Genomic DNA, 20,039 nt, shown 5'->3' on the forward strand with positions numbered 1-20,039 from the left:
AACAAATTAGTGGTTACCAGTGGGGAGAGGGAAGGGGGGAGAGGCAAGATAGGGGTAAGGAATTAAGAGGTACAAACTACTATGTGTAAAATAAATAAGCTACAAGGATATATTGTACAGCATGGTGAATATAGCCACTATTTTATAATAACTTTAATTTTTATTTTATATTGGAGTATAGTTGATTTACAATAGCATGTTAGTTTTACAGGTGTACAGCAAAGTGATTCAGTTATACATATATCCATTCTTTTTCAGATTCTTTTCCCATATAGGTTATTACTCAATATTGAGTAGACTTCCCTGTGCTATACAGTAGGTCCTTGTTGATAATCTATTTTATATATAGTAGTGTGTATATGATAATTCCAAACTCCTAATTTATCCCTCCCCCCCACACCTTTCCCCTTTGGTAACCGTAAGTTTGTTTTCGAAGTCTGTGAGTATATTTCTCTTTTGTAAATAAGTTCATTTGTATCCTTGTTTTTAGATTCCACATGTAAGTGATATCATGTGATATTTGTCTTTCCCTGTCTGACTTACTTCACTTAGTATGATAACCTCTAGGTCCGTCCATGTTGCTGCAAATGGCAGTATTTCATTCTTTTTTTATGACTGAGTAATATTCCATTGTATATATGTACCACATCTTCTTTATCCATTCCTCTGTTGATGGACATTTAGGTTGCTTCCGTGTCTTGGCTATTGTGAGTAGTGCTGGTATGAACATTGGGGTGCGTGTATCTTTTCAAAGTATGTTTTTCTCCAGATATATGCCCAGAGAAGTGGGATTGCTGGATCATATGGTAGTTCTTTTAGTTTTTTAAGGAACCTCCATACTGTTCTCCATAGTGGCTGTACCAATTTACATTCCTACCAACAGTGCAAGAGGGTTCCCTTTTCTCCACACCCTCTCCAGCATTTATTGTTTGTAGACTTTCTGATGATGGCCATTCTGACCAGTGTGAGGTGATACCTCATTGTAGTTTTGATTTGCATTTCTCTAATAATTAGTGATGTTGAACATCTTTTCGTGTGCTTTTTGGCCATCTGTATGTCTTCTTTGGAGAAATGTCTATTTAGATCTTCTGCCCATTTTTTGACTGGGTTGTTTGGTTTTTTTTGATATTGAGCTGCATGAGCTGTTTTGTATATTTTGGAAATGAATCCCTTGTCTGTCACTTCGTTTGCAAATATTTTCTCCCATTCTGTGGGCTTTCTTTGTTTATGGTTTCCTTTGCTGTGCAAAAGCTTTTAAGTTTAATTGGGTCCCATTTGTTTATTTTTGTTTTTATTTTCATTACTCTAGGAGGTGGATCCAAAAAGATCTTGCTGCGATTTATGTCAGAGTGTTCTGCCTATGTTTTCCTCTAAGAGTTTTGTAGTATCTGGTCTTACATTGAGGTCTTTAATCCATTTTGAGTTTATTTTTGTGTATGGTGTTAGAAAATGTTCTAATTTCATTCTTTTACATGTAGCTGTCCAGTTTTCCCAGCACCACTTATTGAAGAGACTGTCGTTTCTCCAATGTGTATTCTTGCCTCCTTTGTCATAGATTAATTGACCATAGGTGGAGTATAATCTATAAAAAGTTTGAATCACTACATTATACACCTGAAACTAATATAATATTATAAATCAACTATACCTCAGAAAAAAAAGGTTTACCTGGGAATTCCCTGGCGGTCCAGTGGTTAGCACTCCGCACTTTCACTGCCGAGGGCCCGGGTTCGATCCCTGGTCAGGGAACTAAGATCCCACAAGCCGTGTGGTGTGGCCAAAAAAAAAAAGGTTTATCATCTGTGTTTTATGATTATCAAAAGTAATACAGAAATGGGTAAAAAAGAAAATGAAAGTCTCTCATACTCGCACCCCCAGAAATAATCTTTAGGTATGTTCACCATAGAATTTTTTTTTAAATTTATTTATTTTTGGCTGCATTGGGTCTTCATTGCTGTGCGTGGGCTTTCTCTAGTTGCGGCGAGCGGGGGCTACTCTTCTTTGCCGGGTGTGGGCTTCTCATTGCGGTGGCTTCTCTTGTTGCGGAGCACAGGCTCTAGGCGCGTGGGTTTCACTAGTTGTGGCACGCAGGCTCAGTAGTTGTGGCTCGTGGGCTCTAGAGCGCAGGCTCAGTAGTTGTGGCGCACGGGCTTAGTTGCTCCACGGCATGTGGGATCTTCCCGGACCAGGGATCGAACCTGTGTCCCCTGCATTGGCACGTGGATTCTTAACCACTGTGCCACCAGGGAAGTCCCCACCATAGAATTTTTTCTCACAAAAGTGAAGTTATACTGTGTCTATAGTTTATTGACTTTTTAAAAAAAATACCTATTATGTAATGGACATCTCTTCATATCAGTACCAATTGTAACATATTGTAGTCTTTCTGTCAGTTAGACATGGGAGTTTGGTGCTGCAGATAAAATCGTTAGGAAGACAATCGTAGTCTCTACCCTCATAGAGCTTCCAGTTAAATAAGAGAAACAGACACTAAACATGTAATTACACAGATAAATCTAACTATGTTTGTAGTAATTACTATAAAAGAATATATGGGGTGCTATGGGAGTGTATAACAGGAAAATCTGTTCTAAAGAGTCACGGAGGGCTTTTTTAAAAGAGAGCTATTTGTTCTGAGACCTAAAAGATGAGTAGAAATTAGCCAAGGGAGAAGTGTTCCAGGCAGAAATAACTACCCATCCAAAGGCCTTGAGGTGACTAAAAGCTTGGTACATTTCAAGAACTGAGGTTAGGGCTTCCCTGGTGGCACAGTGGTTAAGAATCCACCTGCCAGTGCAGGGGACACGGGTTCAAGCCCTGGTCTGGGAAAATCCTACATGCCGCGGAGCAACTAAGCCCGTGTGCCACAACGACTGAGCCTGTGCTCTAGAGCCCGTGAGCCACAACTACTGAGCCCACGTGCCACAACTACTGAAACCCACACGCCTAGAACCCGTGCTCCACAACAAGAGAAGCCACCGCAATGAGAAGCCTGTGCACCGCAACAAAGAGTAGACCCCGCTCGCCACAACTAGAGAAAGCCGTGCACAGCAACGAAGAACCAAAGCAGCCAAAAATAAATAAATAAATTAATTCATTAATTAAAAAAAAAAAAGAACTGAGGTTAGTCTCATTTATTTTATTGCATTCCATTGTAAGGATATACCATAACTTATTTATCCATTCCTCTGTTAGTGAAAATTCAGTTTATCTCTACTTTTTATCTATTCTAAACAATATTGCAGTGAACATCTTTGTATATATGCTTGGCACCTTTTTCAAATACTATCCTAAATTTCATGAGCTCCCGTGAATTGGTAAAAATTTACCCCTGGTCTGTAAATTTTGTTTGGTTTTAAATATCATGTATGGTGCTTTGTTTTTTATAATTTTAATATATGAAATTTGAGACTTAGATAATTGAAAAAGCAATAAATAAGTCCTATTTATGCAAGCCTGAGATGCATATTTGCATTACATTGTGTTTGGGAATACCTACTGGGAAAGCTCAGCCTAACTATATTGCGTGCTAATACCCAAATGGAAAGAGAAGGGACGAGGGGCATCTTAGGCTACCAAAGCATTTTATTTTATAAGTAAATACCTCTTTACAGTTTCTTTGTATTGGTAAAATATGTTCTTAAGGATGACTCCCTAGAGCAGTCTTCTCAAAGCAATTCTCTTGCAGATTCATGGCCTCACCCCCAGACCCTCTAAATCACATGTTCCGGGGATGGGGCCCAGGTATCTGCACTTTAAAACACTCCCCTCCCACTCCGTTCCCACCAAGTGATTATTATCCACCACTGAAAACTAGTGCTCTAGAGGATATGATATTGTACACTGCGGGGAACTGCCTATATTTCCTTTGTAGCCATATTGATTTGAGTATATTTATTCCATAGAACAAGGGATTTGGGAACTCAAAGACCTGCTATGTATATACAAAAGGAGTTATTTCAAAATGATACACTTTACCAGTCACAGCTCATGAGATTTTCTGTGAATTGTTGAACTTTTACAGTTAGTTGAGTTAATAAGAAGTAATTTGGGTTGGGTTTTTTGTTTTTGTTTTGTTTTTTGGTATTTTTGTTAAGGACTCAACTAAAGAAGTTCCTAGGAAAATCAGTAAAGAGAGCAAAGCACCTTGCTGAGGAATACGGTGAACGTGCTGTGAATAAAGTTAAAAGTGTTAGAGACGAAGGTAAGTGAAATAGAACATTTCAACTGAATACTTAATTGATTTGTGATCATTTAAATTTAGCCTGTAGTTTGTAAGAAGCATTCTATTTTATTGAAAGTAATAAACCTTAATAGCTAATATCTTAGCATTTCAATAAATCATATTACTCTCACTATCAATTTTATGAGTGGGAAGAAAAATGAATTTATGCATCTTAAACATGAATTTGTACATACTTTGTGACTAGCAACCTGGAAGAGTTGAGTGTTCAGTAATCAGTTGTAAATTCGTTTTGTAAGGCTATTTAGTGTTTATAAATATTCTCAAAATTAGGTAGATTTTCTGAATTTCCACACCTTAACTTCCTATGCCTTTGTTATAATTGTGCTCACTTGTTTTATTTAATAAACACTTACATAGTATTTATTCTGTGCCAGACACTGTTCCAAACACTTTCACCTGTGTTAACTCATTTAATCCTCTTAAAAACTCTATGAGGTAAGTACCATTATTATCCCCATTTTATAGATGAGAAAACTGAGGCACAGAAAGGTCAAATACCTTGCCCATAGTCACACAGATAATAAATGGCAGAGCTGGATTTGGACCCAGGCAATCTTGTACCAGATTCCATGCTGCTAACCAATATGCTATTTAGTAATAGACAGATTTTGCTTTTCCAATTAATGAATTTTCTTGGTAAGCAGTACTTATGAAAATATGACAGTAGCAACATCTACATTAGCTAGTGATGATTTCTATTGCTTTTCAGTGTTTCATACTGATCAAGATGATCCTTCATCAAGTGATGATGAAGGAATGCCATACACAAGACCAGTTAAATTCAAAGCAGCACATGGCTTCAAAGGACCTTATGATTTTGATCAGATCAAAGTGGTACAAGATCTTAGTGGTGAACATATGGTAAGCAACCTTTTTATTTTTCAGGATTGATTCTGTTTTCATTGAGAGAAATACTTTGGTTTCTATAAAGCTGATGTCTTATGTATGTAATTTTGCTAGCCTGAGCCATGAAGAGTGAATTGATAATAATATGATTTAATAAATAGGTAATGCAAAGTCTGTCTCTGAATCATTGTTCAAGAAGTGACTTATTGAATAAGTAAACTCTAGGCCTGTATTATTAAGAAAGCTATGCAAACTTTCTTTTACCAGAGAAAGGTACCAAACTTTAAAGCAGTTAAGGGTGATCTGTCACTTTGAACAATGTTTAAAATGCTCCCTGGTATATTTTAAATAATTTATACAAATATTTCAGAAGCTCAATATATTTTGTAAAGTGACAGAACAAGGAGAGAGGTAGAGGTACAAGTCGTCTATCAGAGGTAAGATGTACCAAAGTAGATATAAAGTTCACAAATACATTACAGTTACCCCCTGAAAATGCTAGGAATGCGGGGAAGGCAGTAATAAACTCAGAACTGGGTAAGTGATACTGTTGGTCTTTGATCAGGGAATCTACTTATCTATTTAGATTTTAAATCTAAAAGTTAGCTTACACATATCAGTTGGCAGCCAGATTTGACTTTACTTTGGTGCTTATAATCTACACATAAAACGTTTGAGTTGTATAGCACAGGGAACTATATTCAATATCCTGTGATAAACTATAATGGGAAAGAATATGAAAAAGAATGTATATGTATAACTGAATCACTGTGCTGTACAACAGAAATTAACACAACGTTGTAAATCAACTATACTTCAATAAAATAAATTTTTTAAAAAGTTTCAATTGATTATAGTAACTTCCTTAAGGAATCTGATGAATTTCCTTGTACTGTATTGATTCTCTTTCATTATTTCCAGTTTTAAGTAAATCTCATTGCAGTAGGCTCCAAATGACAAATTTCTTAACATACTTGAATTTTGTGGAAATGAATGTTATTCCAGTATATAAACTGTTACCTCTAACTTGGATGATCTTTTTGACCTGCATAGATGTGTGTTATAATAGTGGTTATAACAATATTTGTTGTAATAGGATTTGGCCTTTCCAATTTAAGCGTTCACATTCTTTACCGTGCCCACCCCCCCACACACACATACTTCCGCACTGTTTTTAGTACTGTCTGTCTGGGAATTTTAGCCATATGCTGCAAAACCTTTTTTCTGGGGAGAAAAATAGAATGAGACCACACCATTCCAACACTTCTAAATGACCAGTGCTGTGAGGGTCACTGCTAAGCTGGGCCTTATTCTTCCCTCAGCCCTGGTCAGGAGTTGTTATTGCTATTCTGAGATCTGTGCCCCCTCCTATCCCACTCGCCCTCATATTCAGCTAGGAGACTGAGGACCCCAGACTAGGATTTGTTCTTTTGCAATGAAGGTTTCTGGCCACCTCAGATCTCCCATTTCCATTAATATGTGGACAAGGTTTGAGGTCTTGAAGTTGTTAGTTTATTTTTATTCTTTAATAAATTTATTTATTTTATTTTTTTAATTTTTGGCTGCGTTCAGCCCTCGCTGCTGCGCGTGGGCCCTCTCCAGTTGCAGCGAGCAGGGACTACTCTTTGTTGAGTGCACGGGCTTCTCATTGCGGTGGCTTCTCCTGTTGCGGTGCCCGGGCTCTAGGCGCACAGGCTTCAGTAGTTGTGGCTCACGGGCTCTAGAGCGCAGGCTCAGTAGTTGTGGCGCACGGGCTTAGCTGCTCCGCGGCATGCGGGGTCCTCCCGGACCAGGGCTCGAACCCGTGTCCCTTGCATTGGCAGGAAGATTCCTAACCACTGCGCCACCAGGGAAGTCTGAAGTTGTTAGTTTAGATTATGCAAACTGCAACTATCTTTTCCCTCTCTTCTTTTTTTTTTTTTTTTTTAAATTTTATTTATTTATTTATTTATGGCTGTGTTGGGTCTTCGTTTCTGTGTGAGGGCTTTCTCTAGTTGCGGCAAGTGGGGGCCACTCTTCATCGCGGTGCGCGGGCCTCTCACTATCGCGGCCTCTCTTGTTGCGGACGGAGCACAGGCTCCAGACGCGCAGGCTCAGCAATTGTGGCTCACGGGCCTAGTCGCTCCGTGGCACGTGGGATCTTCCCAGACCAGGGCTCGAACCCGTGTCCCCTGCATTGGCAGGCAGATTCTCAACCACTGCGCCACCAGGGAAGCCCCTCCCTCTCTTCTAAAAGTCCCTTTTTGTGGTATTATAGCATCATTGGGCTATTGGCCTTAAGTGGTGTTAGTTATGTGAGCATTATCTTAGTGTATAGTAAGTCCCCTACATACGACCCTTGAAGTTGCGAACTTTCAAAGATGAGAACATGCGTTCACATGTCCAATCACGTAAGTTAGTTCACGTGTCTGGCGTACATTGTCACGTGTGTGCATCCTCTACAAGTGGTTGTGTTTTTGTGTACTTTACTGTACGGTACTGTATAGAGTACAGTAGTACAGTATCTTTATTTCAAGCCCATGATGTCCGGAAACAGGCGTAAAAGCAGCGGTGATGCAAGGAGATCAGCTCGGTGCTTTGTGACCACCTAGAGGGGTGGGATGGGGAGGGTGGGAGGGAGGGAGATGCAAGAGGGAAGAGATATGGGAACATACGTATATGTAGAACTGATTCACTTTGTTATAAAGCAGAAACTAACACACCATTGTAAAGCAATTATACTTCAATAAAGATGTTTAAAAAAAAATTTAAAAAAATAAGTGCAAGAGAGACAAAAAAATAAAGCAGCGGTGATGTAGCTGGTACTGTACTGTGCTTTTCAAGGTGTACTGTACTGTAAGATTTTAAATGTTTTCTTTATTTTTTGTGTGTGTTGTTTATGTATTATTTGTGTGGAAAGTATTATAAACCTATTACAGTAGAGTACTGTATGGTTGATTGTGTTACTTGGGTGCCCAGGCTGACATTTTACGAATGCACTCTCGGAATGGAACTTGTTCATATGTAGGGGATTTACTGTATGTGTAATTTGGCATAATTTTTTTCTTTGGCTTAAAAACAATATCTCAACTTTTAAAGTAGTAACTCTGAACCTTCCTTTGTTTTCACAGGGAGCTGTTTGGACCATGAAATTTTCTCACTGTGGCAGATTACTTGCGTCAGCTGGACAAGACAATGTAGTAAGAATATGGGCTTTAAAAAATGCTTTCGACTATTTCAACAATATGCGGATGAAATACAATACTGAAGGTATTTTTCATTTATTGGTGGGTTTTAAAAAACCTGGAGACATCTGGCATTTTTACATTTTAGGTATAATGATACCCTCTTATCTGGCAATCATTTGCAGCAACCACGACTTTCCATAAAAGCCACAAATTTAAAACAGAAGTCAACAGCAAAAAGCATCTAAACCCAGTGAAAAAAGCTACCACAAAGTTTTTGACATTATCTCTTTTTAGGTGTACTGCAGAGTTAAATTCATCAACTACTGAGAACAAAGTTATGTGGTTTCCCCTGGTAACTTTCAGTTCTATCTTAGGTTAAAATGAAATATCTGATTAATCTAGAAAAAGAATGAGAATAGTGTATACATCCAGTAAGTAAAGAATGATTAAGGAAACATAGCCATGGAAAGTAAATGTGATTTGTCAGTACATCAAAGGGTATATGAAACTAGGTTAAATGGAAAAGAGAAACCCCAGAACTTGATGTGTATACACAACGATTACAACTATGTAAAGTATTTCTGTATCATGTTATCAGCAAAGTGTGTAAAATTGATGTAAATAGGAGCTTTAAGTTTATGGGATTCTTTTCTTGTAATTATTGTCATTATTTAACTGCAGTACATTTTCTCCACAAACCCCTCACCACCCAGTCATCCAAGGCTGAACACAAGAAGTTAAGGGATGGGAGAAATGAGAATAGAGGTAGTATGGGCAGGAGTATAGAGTGGAGTTGAAGCAGTAGTTTGAGGAACACAGAGATCTAGGGAGAGCCACTAAACTGGCCAGCGAGGCCCATATACTTTAGTAGCCCCATGGGGTTGTTTGCAATATGTTATAGTACATAATTCAAGATGATGATGACTTGACAAAAAGTAAAACTATGTTTATTATACATTTATTGCCCTGCCTGGAGCAGAAAGACTATTTTCAGTGGCCATTGAGACTTACCCCAGCCCAGACCCTTCCTGCCCCTGTATTCATCTTCCTGTTACGATTGGCAAGAATGTCTTCACAATGAATAATGAGGACTTAACAGTATTTTTTTAAATTGGGGAAATGGTTAAGCCATTTTATAAATATTTTATATAAAAATGATAAAAACAAATATTTTGGTGCCTAAGAGTTAACGCTTCGCTTATTTAGAAAAATATATTTTTCCAGAATGATGTGTTCTATGACTTTTAATTAGGTGTCACTGTATTATTATTTCTGATTGATGTTTTGTGTGTGTGTGTGTGTGTGTGTGTATGTACACTTGTATATATACGTGCCTTTTTACAATTATTATGTTGTTTTAGGACGTGTGTCCCCATCACCTTCTCAGGAAAGTCTAAATTCATCAAAATCTGATACAGATACGGGGGTATGTTTATTATTTTATGGTTACTATTGTTACATACTATGATTTTTTACCATAAAGTACCTTATTGTTTATCAGATATTACAGGTACATGAAAGCATTTAAAATTGAGATGCATTCGAAATGAGAGTTTTTTTCTATTAGAATTGGTAAGTGAAAAATTGTGATGTTTAAAGATTGTCAGACAGTAGAAAGCATTTAAAATTGAGATGCATTAGAAATGAGAGTTTTTTTCTATTAGAATTGGTAAATGAAAAATTGTGATGTTTAAAGATTGTCAGACAGTAACTAATATTGCTCAAGCTACTATACTAATGTAAACTTAAATAAAAAAATTCCCTCCCCTCAAATCCATGTTAGATATTTTAAAAATAATAATAGTAACGGACACCTGAATTAAAGGTAATTAAGGAAAGAAAAAAGATATTGAAATATTTTCATTTTTCCATCTTCTTGGTTTAATAAATGTTTTATCCCAGTGTCAGGTAGTTTAAGATATCTTAATGATTTTCATTTGGTTTCAGAGCTGGAAGGTTAAATATAACTAGTTTTAAACCTAAAAACCGGAATGCAAAATATTATTCTAAGCTGTCCCTGTGCTTCTTGTATATTCAGCAAGGCAAGGGCAATGTAAACAAAGAGAACCTAAAATGTCCACCTGCTCAACAGTACTTTCCTGGGATTTCATTGGCTCTCTAGCATTTGACACTAATTTTTCCCTACTCTAAACATACTCCTCTCAGCTTTCCATGCTTCTGTTTTTCCTTGTTCTCTTCCTATATCCCTGCTGTCTCTCCCTCTTCCACCCCCTAAAATGTTGCTGTTTCTCTGGGTTTTGTCCTTTGGCTATTCTCAGTTGACATATTCACTCGCTACCTCCAATCCTGAACTGGCTTTAGCTCCATAATTCTTGTTTCCTTTCAATAGCTTTATGTTTTTTAAACAACAGTGAAATCTTATTGTGCATGCTGCCCTTTTCACATAATAGTATATATAGGCTCTCTCCACCTACACGTTCTTTAAGCACATCAATTAATAGGTCTGAAACTAAACTCCCTCAACAAATGTTTTTTGAGTGCCTGTTACATGTGCCAGACACTGCTAGATTCTGCAAAATCAAATGAGACTTATTTTCTGGCCTCAGGGACCTTGCTAACTAGTGAAATAGATATATCTGCAATTATAGTATTGGATGGTAATACTCTGTAGATGATACTACACAAGTATACAAGTTAGTCTTATGAATCAGGGTGTCAGGAAAAGCTCCCTGGAGGCTTTGAACGAGGAATCAACTATGTGAGGGAAGGAAGGGGCGTATCAGAACAAATAGCAAGTGCAAAGGCATGGAGGCTGAAACGACATGGCATGTTAAAGGTACTACCTGGCTGGAGCAAAGGGTGCATGTGCGAGAGTTGTAGGAAAGGTAGGCAGGATTGGTATTTTCGTTGGCTTTTTGTGTTAAACCAAAACATATGAACTTTATCCTCAAGGCACTAGGGGAAGATGGGCTTTGAGGGGTTTGGGTCAGAAGCTGAATTAAAATGTTCAGATTTTTGTTTTGGAATGAGCATTCTCATAGCAGTGTAAAAGATAGATTGGATGGGGGCTCCTGGCTAGAGACAGGGAGACCACTTAAGAGGCTCTCAACCCCAGAGAGAAATGGGTACTTCGATTATGGTAGATTATGATAGCAGTGAGTCTAGAAACCATAAAGAGGAGCTGAATTTGAGAAATATAAAAGAAGGACTTAATGACTGACTACCTGGGGTAGTAAGTGAGTAGCCTAGGATGATTCCCAGGTGTCCAGCTTGAGCAACTGGCTAGATATTAATGGTCATTCGCGGAAATAGTTTTATTATTATCTACCCACAACCCTGCTTCTCCTGTTTTGAGCCTTCTTTAATGGCATCAACATCCATAAGTTACCTTTTTAACTCAGAAACACTCTATTACTTTTTCTTCCTTACCCACATACTAAATTAGTTAAAAATTCTATCCACTCTACCTCCTCCTACAAATGCCCATGGAATCTGACCCCTCATTACTCACCTCGTCTAGGTCCTTGACACTCATTTAAATGCTTGCTGTAGCCTCCTAGTTGGTTTTTCTGTCGCTGGTCTCTACTGCCACCAGCTTTTTTTTTTTGGCCACACCACGTGGCATGCGGGATCAAACCCGCGCCCCCTGCAGTGAAAGCATGGAGTCTTAACCACTGGACCGCCAGGAGATTCCCCCCTTTTTTTTTTTTTTGTCAAAATACAGATCTGTGCCATTTTGTGATTTAAAGTCTTCTGGTGGCTCCTTGTCACCATTCTTCCTGATATTACCTCATCTTACCTTTTTAACTCAGCTCTAATTCCCTAGTACCTGTGCATCCTACTTGCCATGCCAGATAATAGGTCTGTATCCTAAACACTCTTTCACTTTCATGTCTTTGTTCATGTTGTTTGCTTTGCCAGGAATTCCCTCCCTGTCCCCTTTCCTTACAGGGCAAAGCCCTACTCATCCTTCAAGATTCAGCTCAAATATCTTATCTTCTCTTATTATTTTCCCTGAATCAAGCAGATAAAATTGTTCCTCACTTGTGTTCTGACAGTACATCATATGTACTTTGACACTGATATTATTTACCATGCCTTCCTTGGCAGTTTGTTCCTCTGGCTAGGCTCAGGGCTGATTTAAGGCAAAGAACTGTACTTCACAGATCTTAGTATCCTTGGAACCTAACCCCATGCCTGACTGTGGTAGGCCTAAATCAGTGTTGAATTCCTGCTTCCGTGCCTTTCATTCATTCCTATTCCCCTTATCTGGATGCCTGTGGTCTCCCTTTTTTCTACTTAAAACTTGCCCATTCTTCAAGGCCCACTTCCTCCATAAAGCCTTCACTGACTAATGTAGCAGTGAAAATTTTAACCACTTTGCTTTAGGGGAAAAGGATTTGCTTTTATTAGTTTAATTTACCATAAAGTTTCCAGGCCTTGATTACTATTAAAAACAGAGACTATTTGTACTATCTTATATTATGCTTATTTTAACAATCCTACTTACAGATTCTTAACTACTTCCATCCCCGCCCCCCCCCCCCAAAATACCCCTAAGTAACTCCCAATCTTGTTTGAATAGAACACCTTTTAAATGAGGAGCATAGGGACTTCCCTGGAGGTGCAGTGGGTTGGGGCTCCGCGCTTCCAACACAGGGGGCATGGGTTCTATCCCTGGTCGGGCAACTAATATCCCACATGCCTCGTGGTGTGGCCAAAAAAAAAAAAAAAATGAGCGTAGTAGTTCTTTGACCCAAAAAGTACTGAGCCCCTGGAGTACTGAGCCTTTTTTCTGGAGTAGTTGAGTATCATTTATATCTATTGTTTTCAGGAAAAGATACTTTGGGGTTCCTTTCACTTCTGTCATTCTATATGGGGACAGTTAAAAGAAGCCTCTGTTTCATATGCCTTTGTCTTTAACCTAGTACTCGCTGCAGTGAGGCACAGTAAGCACAGTGGAGTTTATTTCCCTGAAATGTGTGTTCTTTTTCTCTTTTTTCTCATGATAGTGATATCTTATATTTATCTCTTTTGATACGTTTTTACTCTTGCCTTCTTAGCATCCATGTAAAATAGAATACATAAAAGTACCTATTGTACAGTTGGGCATACAAAGTGATGCACCCAAGATCATTCACCTACTCGTTGGTCATGCCAAGCCTAGAATTCTGGCTCTTATGCTCTCTGTTTCTATTGATTTCCAAAAGTAGCTCAGTAAATGTAAGGAAGAGCGGCGTATTTAGTTTGCTCCATTATGCTACAGACTTGTAACATTTCTTCTTGACACTGGAAGTTGTAAATATGCTATCTACCTAAAAATTAATGTTTTTCTTGGATAAATCTGTTTGGTGCACTTGATTAGTGGAATATCAATATGGGTGTTACAACATTTAACTTCTGCTTAGAATTTTTGAGAGTAGATTGTAGGGGAGGAAAAAAATTTCCTCTACCCTCTTAGGTTCTGTGGCTGGGAACTACGAAATAACCTAACAAAAGACAGATTAAGAGGAGAAACGGTTTATTACGTATGCATATGGAGGCCTTCCTAGAGGAATAGTGAAGACCCAAAGAAGCTGTTAGACCTAGGCACTTATATATCATTTTAACAAAGAGCAAGAAATTTGTGGAAAAGTGACAAGATAAAGAAAAAGAAGTTTAGGCTTTTAGGGGCGGTAAATTGTGGGAAGGTAAATCTACTGGGGGAAACTAATGGAAGATAAGGGTAATTTAGTAAGGTTCTGTTTAGGCAGATAAGATTGATTCTCCTCTTCCTGGTAAGGGAGAGGTGAGGGGGAGACACCTTCACAAAGGGCATTTTATGCTCTGCTTTCAGGTAGAAAGGGGGAGGGCAGAGACTTTTTCTTGTGTCTGTTTCCTCTTAGTTGCCTTCAGCTCAAAATAATCCTTAGGCAAAGGGGCATATTTGGGGGTGACATATTCTGATCCCCTTCAAAATCATTAGAGTCTAAAATGGATGAAAGGACTTAACTGTAAGGGAATGAGAGGGAATTTTTATGAAATTGTACATATGTGGTATTTATTAAAAATATGCACTGATTTAGATTTGGTTCAATCAACAAGCAATTTTTAAACGTCGACAGTGTGTTAGGCACTGAAAATATAAAGATGCAATGGATAATTCATACCAACGAGCAATGCATGGGAGAAGACAGACATCAACAATGATATTGCATTGGCCAAAAAGTGCCTTCAGTTTTTAAGTAAAAATAAAAGACACATTTTTCATTTTCACCAAGGACTTTATTGAACAACGTATTCACCCTTTTGTTCCACTACCTTCTGCCATTTTTCAGGCAACTTCATAATTCCGTCTTCCCAAAACTTTTTATCTTTTTGAGCAAAGAACTGTTCCAGGTGCCTTTTACAGTCTTCCAGGGAATTGAAATTTTTTCCTTTAACAGAATTTTGTAAAGACCTAAATAAATGGAAATCCAAAGGCACAATGTCTGGTGGATATGGTGGATGAATCAGAACTTCCCAGCCAAGCCCTAACAGTTTTTGCCTGGTCATCAAAGAAACATACAGTCTTGCGTTATCCTGATGGAAGATTATGCATTTTCTGTTGACTAATTCTGGACGCTTTTCGTCGAGTGCTGCTTTCAGTTGGTCTGATTGGGAGCAGTACTTGTTGGAATTAATCGTTTGGTTTTCTGGAAGGAGCTCATAATAGAGGACTCCCTTCCAATCCCACCATATACATAACATCACCTTGTTTGGATGAAGACCGGCCTTTGGTGTGGTTGGTGGTGGTTCATTTCGCTTGCCCCACAATCGCTTCCATTCCACATTATTGTACAGTATCCACTTTTCATCTCCTGTCACAATTTGTTTTAAAAACAGAACGTTTTCATTACGTTTAAGTAGAGAATTGCATGCAGAAATACTGTCAAGAATTTTTTTTCCGCTTAACTTACGTGGAACCCAAACATCAAAGCGATGAACATAATCAAACTGGTGCAAATGATTTTCAACGCTTGATTTGGATATTTTGAGTATGTCAGCTATCTCCCGTGTGGTATAACATTGATTGTTCTCAATAAATGTCTCAATTTCATCGCTATCAACTTCAACTGGTCTAGCCAACCTTGGAGCATCGACCAGCGAGAAATCTCTAGCACAAAACTTCGCAAACCACTCTTGACACGTTCGATCAGTCACAGCACCTTCTCCATACACTGCACAAATCCTTTTTTGCGTTTCGGTTGTGTTTTCACCTTTCCTGAAATAATAAAACATAATATGCCAAAAACGTTGCTTTTTTTCTTCCATCTTCAATATTAAAATGGCTACACAAAAATTCACCAATTTTGATAAGTCTTTTTTTAAATGCATGCTGATATGACAGCTGTCACATACAATCTAATAAAATTGTTTCAAATGAAGTTAAAGACAACTAAGTGCTACTAGAGCCATCTTATGGGAAAAACCAAACGAACCTTCTGGCCAACCCGATAATATATGCCCAAAACAGAATTAAGTATCATTTTCCTGAGAAAACCACTCCTTTGATGGTATGCATACTTGATATCAGTTCATTATTTAACACCCATACCATCTCCTGAGTTAGAAACTGTGATCACTTTTCACTCTCTCCTCTCCCTTCAGTGTCTGCTCATTTACCAGATCCTGCCCGCTTGGTCTCAGAAATGTCTTTGGAATCTGGCCATTTCTTTCATTTCCACTGTTACAATCCAGGCCTTTATCTCTTACTTGGACCACTATAGCTGTTCTCCCAGATTCCAGTCTTTTATCCACAGAATTATGGATAAAATTATGCCAGCAGAATTACTTTCCTGTAAAACAAGTCTCATCATGTTACTCTCCTGTTTTAAGCACTCCTTTTGGCTCTCTTTTTTCCTATAGAATTAAGTCTAAATTCCTTAGATGACTCAGTCTTTCAGAGATCAGCCTGATCTCAGCTCTCATTGTTATTTCCCACCCTTCCCTCTCTCAGACCTTATGTTCTGAGCCACTTGGTTGTTCATGCCCCAACAAAAATGTCAGACCCTTTGTTGATTCCATGTACTTAACAATACATATGCAATTCCCCTTTGCCTGGCAAATTCATTTAAGACTCATCCCCTCACTGAAGCATTCCTTGCTTCACCTAGTAATTTATTCATATGCTCCCTCACTGTTGCCATGGTACTTTGCCCATAGTTCTGTTAAAAGCACTTACTGTATACTATATCAATTTATGTTAACAACAGCTAACATTTTATGAGCCCTTACTATGTGCCATGTACTTTGCTAAGTACATTTTATGTCTTACTTCACCTCACAACAACCCTGGTAGTGTTGTGAAGTACTATTAAGAACCCTATTTTACAGATGAAGAAAATGCTTAGAGATATTGAGTAACACACCAGTTTCACACAGTTGGTAGATACAGCAACAGAATTAGAACCCAGCTCTGATCTGTCTTTAGAGCTTATGCCCTTAACCATTATGCTCCGCTAGTTGGCATCTGTAGGTCTGGCACTATGTCTTCATTTAGTCCACAAATATTTGAGTGTCTACTGTGTATTTATCATTGTTCTAAGAGTTGGGGATATAGTAGTGAACAGAAGAAACAAAAAAAAATCTATTGTTATGAAGCTTATTCTAGTGGTGGGAGACAGAAACAAAACAAGTAAATTTTGTAATATATTAGAAGGTGATAAATTTCGTGGAGAAAAATAAAGCAGATAAAGCGGGGTGACAGGAGATAAATATGGTGGACAAGCAAAGCTTCACTGAGAAGTTGTCATTTGAGGAGAATCTGAAGGAGGTGAGAGAGGGATCATCTGGTTATCTGGAGGAGAAGAACATTCCAGATGGAGGCGAGTGAAACTGTGATAAGGCAGGAGTCCTGGTATGTTCAGGAAATAGCACTGAGGCCTGGGTAGCTGGAGCCAGTGAGCAAGGAGATGAGTAGTAGAAAATGAAGTCACGGAGGTGTAGATGGGCCAGTCATAAGGTGTAGGCCACTGCAAGGACTTTGGCTTTTGCTCTGAGAAAGAAGCCAACGGAGGGTTTTTGAACAGAGAATGATAATCTGACATATTTTATTCTGGCTTTTAAATACTGAGAATAGATTATAAGCAGATAAGAAATATTTATTTTGGTATTTCAAGTAACATACCATATCTGGTATATAGTAAGTGTTAATAAATATCAAAAGGCTTACAAGTTTTCAAAGCAGTCCAACTTTAAGTGACATTTTTAGATAATCTGGATATTTGGATATGGATTTGATATTTGATGATACAGATGGTATTTTTTTAGGTATGATAATGTAATGGTAGTTAAATTTAAAAGATTACTAGTTAGAGATACATATAGAATATTTACAGATAAAATGAATGATGTTTAGATTTTGCTTTAACTGCCCCAGCAAAAATAAGCAAATACATAAAAGTGGGAGGATTGAAAAAACAAGGTGAATAAAATGTTGATAATCATTAAAACAGGTGATGGATGCATGAGGTTCATTATACTGTCTACTTCTATGTATATTTGAAATGTTCATAATAAAGTTTTATATATACATTATATTTACATAGAGATATAAATATCTCTCTACATATAGATATCTATTCAGAGAGATATAGATATAGATAAAATATATAACATTTCACTTGGTAATTCTCCCTTTAAAAATCTATCATAAAGAAATGATCATGTATGCCCGAAGATGTAAGAGGATTTTCATATTAATGTTCTCACAGTAGCTAAAATTTAAACAAACTGAATTTTTAATAGTTGGAAAATAAAAACTATGGTATAATCCATACAGTATAATACTATGCAGTCCTTAAATTCTTTTCAAAGACTACTTGATGACATTTAAAATACTCTAAATAAATTGTAAAGTGAAAATAGAATGAAAAAATAGATATAATATCCTAATCTTGACTAAAGATATCTATAAATATTTATAGATTTTAAAATTTTAAAGAAATACACTAAATTATAACTAGTTATCACTAGCTGGTAGGGTTTTAGCTCATTTTTTTATTTGATTCTTTATACTTCTCTGTATTTCTAAAATTTTCTTTAATAAACTTACCTGATTTTATTAAGACAAACAACAGAAGATACTATAAAAGTCTATGGTTTAAGCCTTTTGACCCTTCTATTAGGATAAACAAATAATAAAATAGGGATAAACGTTCACGCTCCAGGATGTTTGTTGCATAGCTATTTAGCAAAAAATTGGAAATGTCTAAATTACCAGCAAATTGGAAATGATTAAATTATGGTGCATCCATATGCAGCTAGTAAATGTTTCCAAAGAGTGAAATACAGAAAGTGCTCATGTAAAATAAAAAGGAAGATACTGAATCATGTGTACAATGTGATTTCGATTATGTTTTTAAAAAATGAAAGATTGAAGATGGCCAAAATTTTAGCAGATTATAGGTGGTTTTAATTTTAGTTTTTCTACTTTCTGTGTTTTCTGAATTGTCTATACTGAGCATGTATATTACTTTATAATCAAAAATACATTATTTAAGTATTTTGAAAATATGTAGAGTACAATGAAAAGAAAATGGATGATTAAGGAGGAAAAAAAAGATCTGGGATCACAGCTAGGGGAAATATGCTGAGGAGTTAATGAAATGAAAATGATTATTAAACAAAAAGTTGAATTTTATGTAACAGGGCAAGAAGCCTGTTTAGTTTTGTCTTCCAGCAGTGCTCACTAATCTAGCAGTAAAATTAGGGGAAGTACCTGTAATCGTCTAGGATTAGGAGTGTTTGGCAAAGGGTCAGGGCATTTGTGTTGCTGGTCTACCTCCACAGTGAATGTGAAGATGTTTTTATAAACCGTAAAGTTGTTAACAGATAGCAGTGGTAGTTTTTATCTATCCCCATGGCTACTGTCCTATTTAAGCCCTCGTTATTCTTACTTAAACTTACTGACTGCTTTTCCTGCCCCGACTCTCTTTCCAAACCATCTTTTACATTATTGCCCAGCATTCTCTTTCTAAAGCCCCAGTCAGACTGTGTTATTTTTCCTTTTCAGAAACCTGTGTTGGCTCTCCATCACCTTAGAATGTCTGAATTTTTAAGCCACAAATCCAAGGCTCTTTATGATCTGGTCTCAAAGTACCTTTCTATCCTAATCCCCTGCTTTATCTCCATATATGTTTTTCTCCATCCTCATCATCCTACCTACCCTTCCCTAAATATGCAAGGCTTAGCTAACATTCCGTATTTTTGCTCAAGTGACATCCTCTAAAACATTTGAGGAACAACCTCTGGACTTACAGTTAGATGACTTGTACCTTTGCTTTGGTTCTGCTGTTTACAGGTGGCTGCGTGACTTTTAATATGTTATTTTGACCTCTTTGATTCTCAGTTTTTTTTCTTAATTTCTTCATCCTCATAATGGTAATACCTACCTCACAGAGTCGTTAGGATTTATTCAGGTAATGAATACAAAAGCATGTTGTAAACTAAATGCACGGCACACATGTATGGCATTATTTTCTACCTACCTCTACCTGTCAAGATGCTTTTGACTTCAAATAACAGAAATCCAACTGAAAATGGCTTAACAATGAGGAAGCCAGTCTGGAGGTAAGGCGGCTCTAGGGTTGGTTAATTCAGCAGCTCAGTAGTGTCATCAGGAACACGAGGTCCTTCCATCCTCTTGCTTTGCTGTTCTTTATCTATTGTTCTCCTGGGCTTGGTCCCCTCATGGTAGTAAGATGACTACTACTGTCTTAGGTGTCACATGCAGACAACAATGTTCAGAGGCAGGAAAGAGGAAGGTCCCTTTAGTATACCCCCTTTTAAGAGTGAGG

The 20,039-nt window shown here is 37.5% G+C and overlaps 1 protein-coding gene across 1 annotated transcript in view; it reads left to right on the forward strand.

Moving 5' to 3' along the window:
* Nucleotides 1–20,039, forward strand: part of WDR44 (WD repeat domain 44) — an 82,535-nt gene that overhangs the window by 40,751 nt on the left and 21,745 nt on the right. Inside the window, exons 9-12 of the mRNA XM_082377096.1 lie at nt 4,098–4,204; nt 4,956–5,107; nt 8,203–8,341; nt 9,621–9,685. Of these exons, the coding sequence (XP_082233222.1) occupies nt 4,098–4,204; nt 4,956–5,107; nt 8,203–8,341; nt 9,621–9,685 (463 nt within the window). The remainder of the gene's footprint in view (nt 1–4,097; nt 4,205–4,955; nt 5,108–8,202; nt 8,342–9,620; nt 9,686–20,039) is intronic.

The sequence above is a fragment of the Balaenoptera borealis genome (genome assembly GCF_965194805.1).
Source record: "Balaenoptera borealis genome assembly, chromosome: X".
NCBI lineage: Eukaryota > Metazoa > Chordata > Mammalia > Artiodactyla > Balaenopteridae > Balaenoptera > Balaenoptera borealis.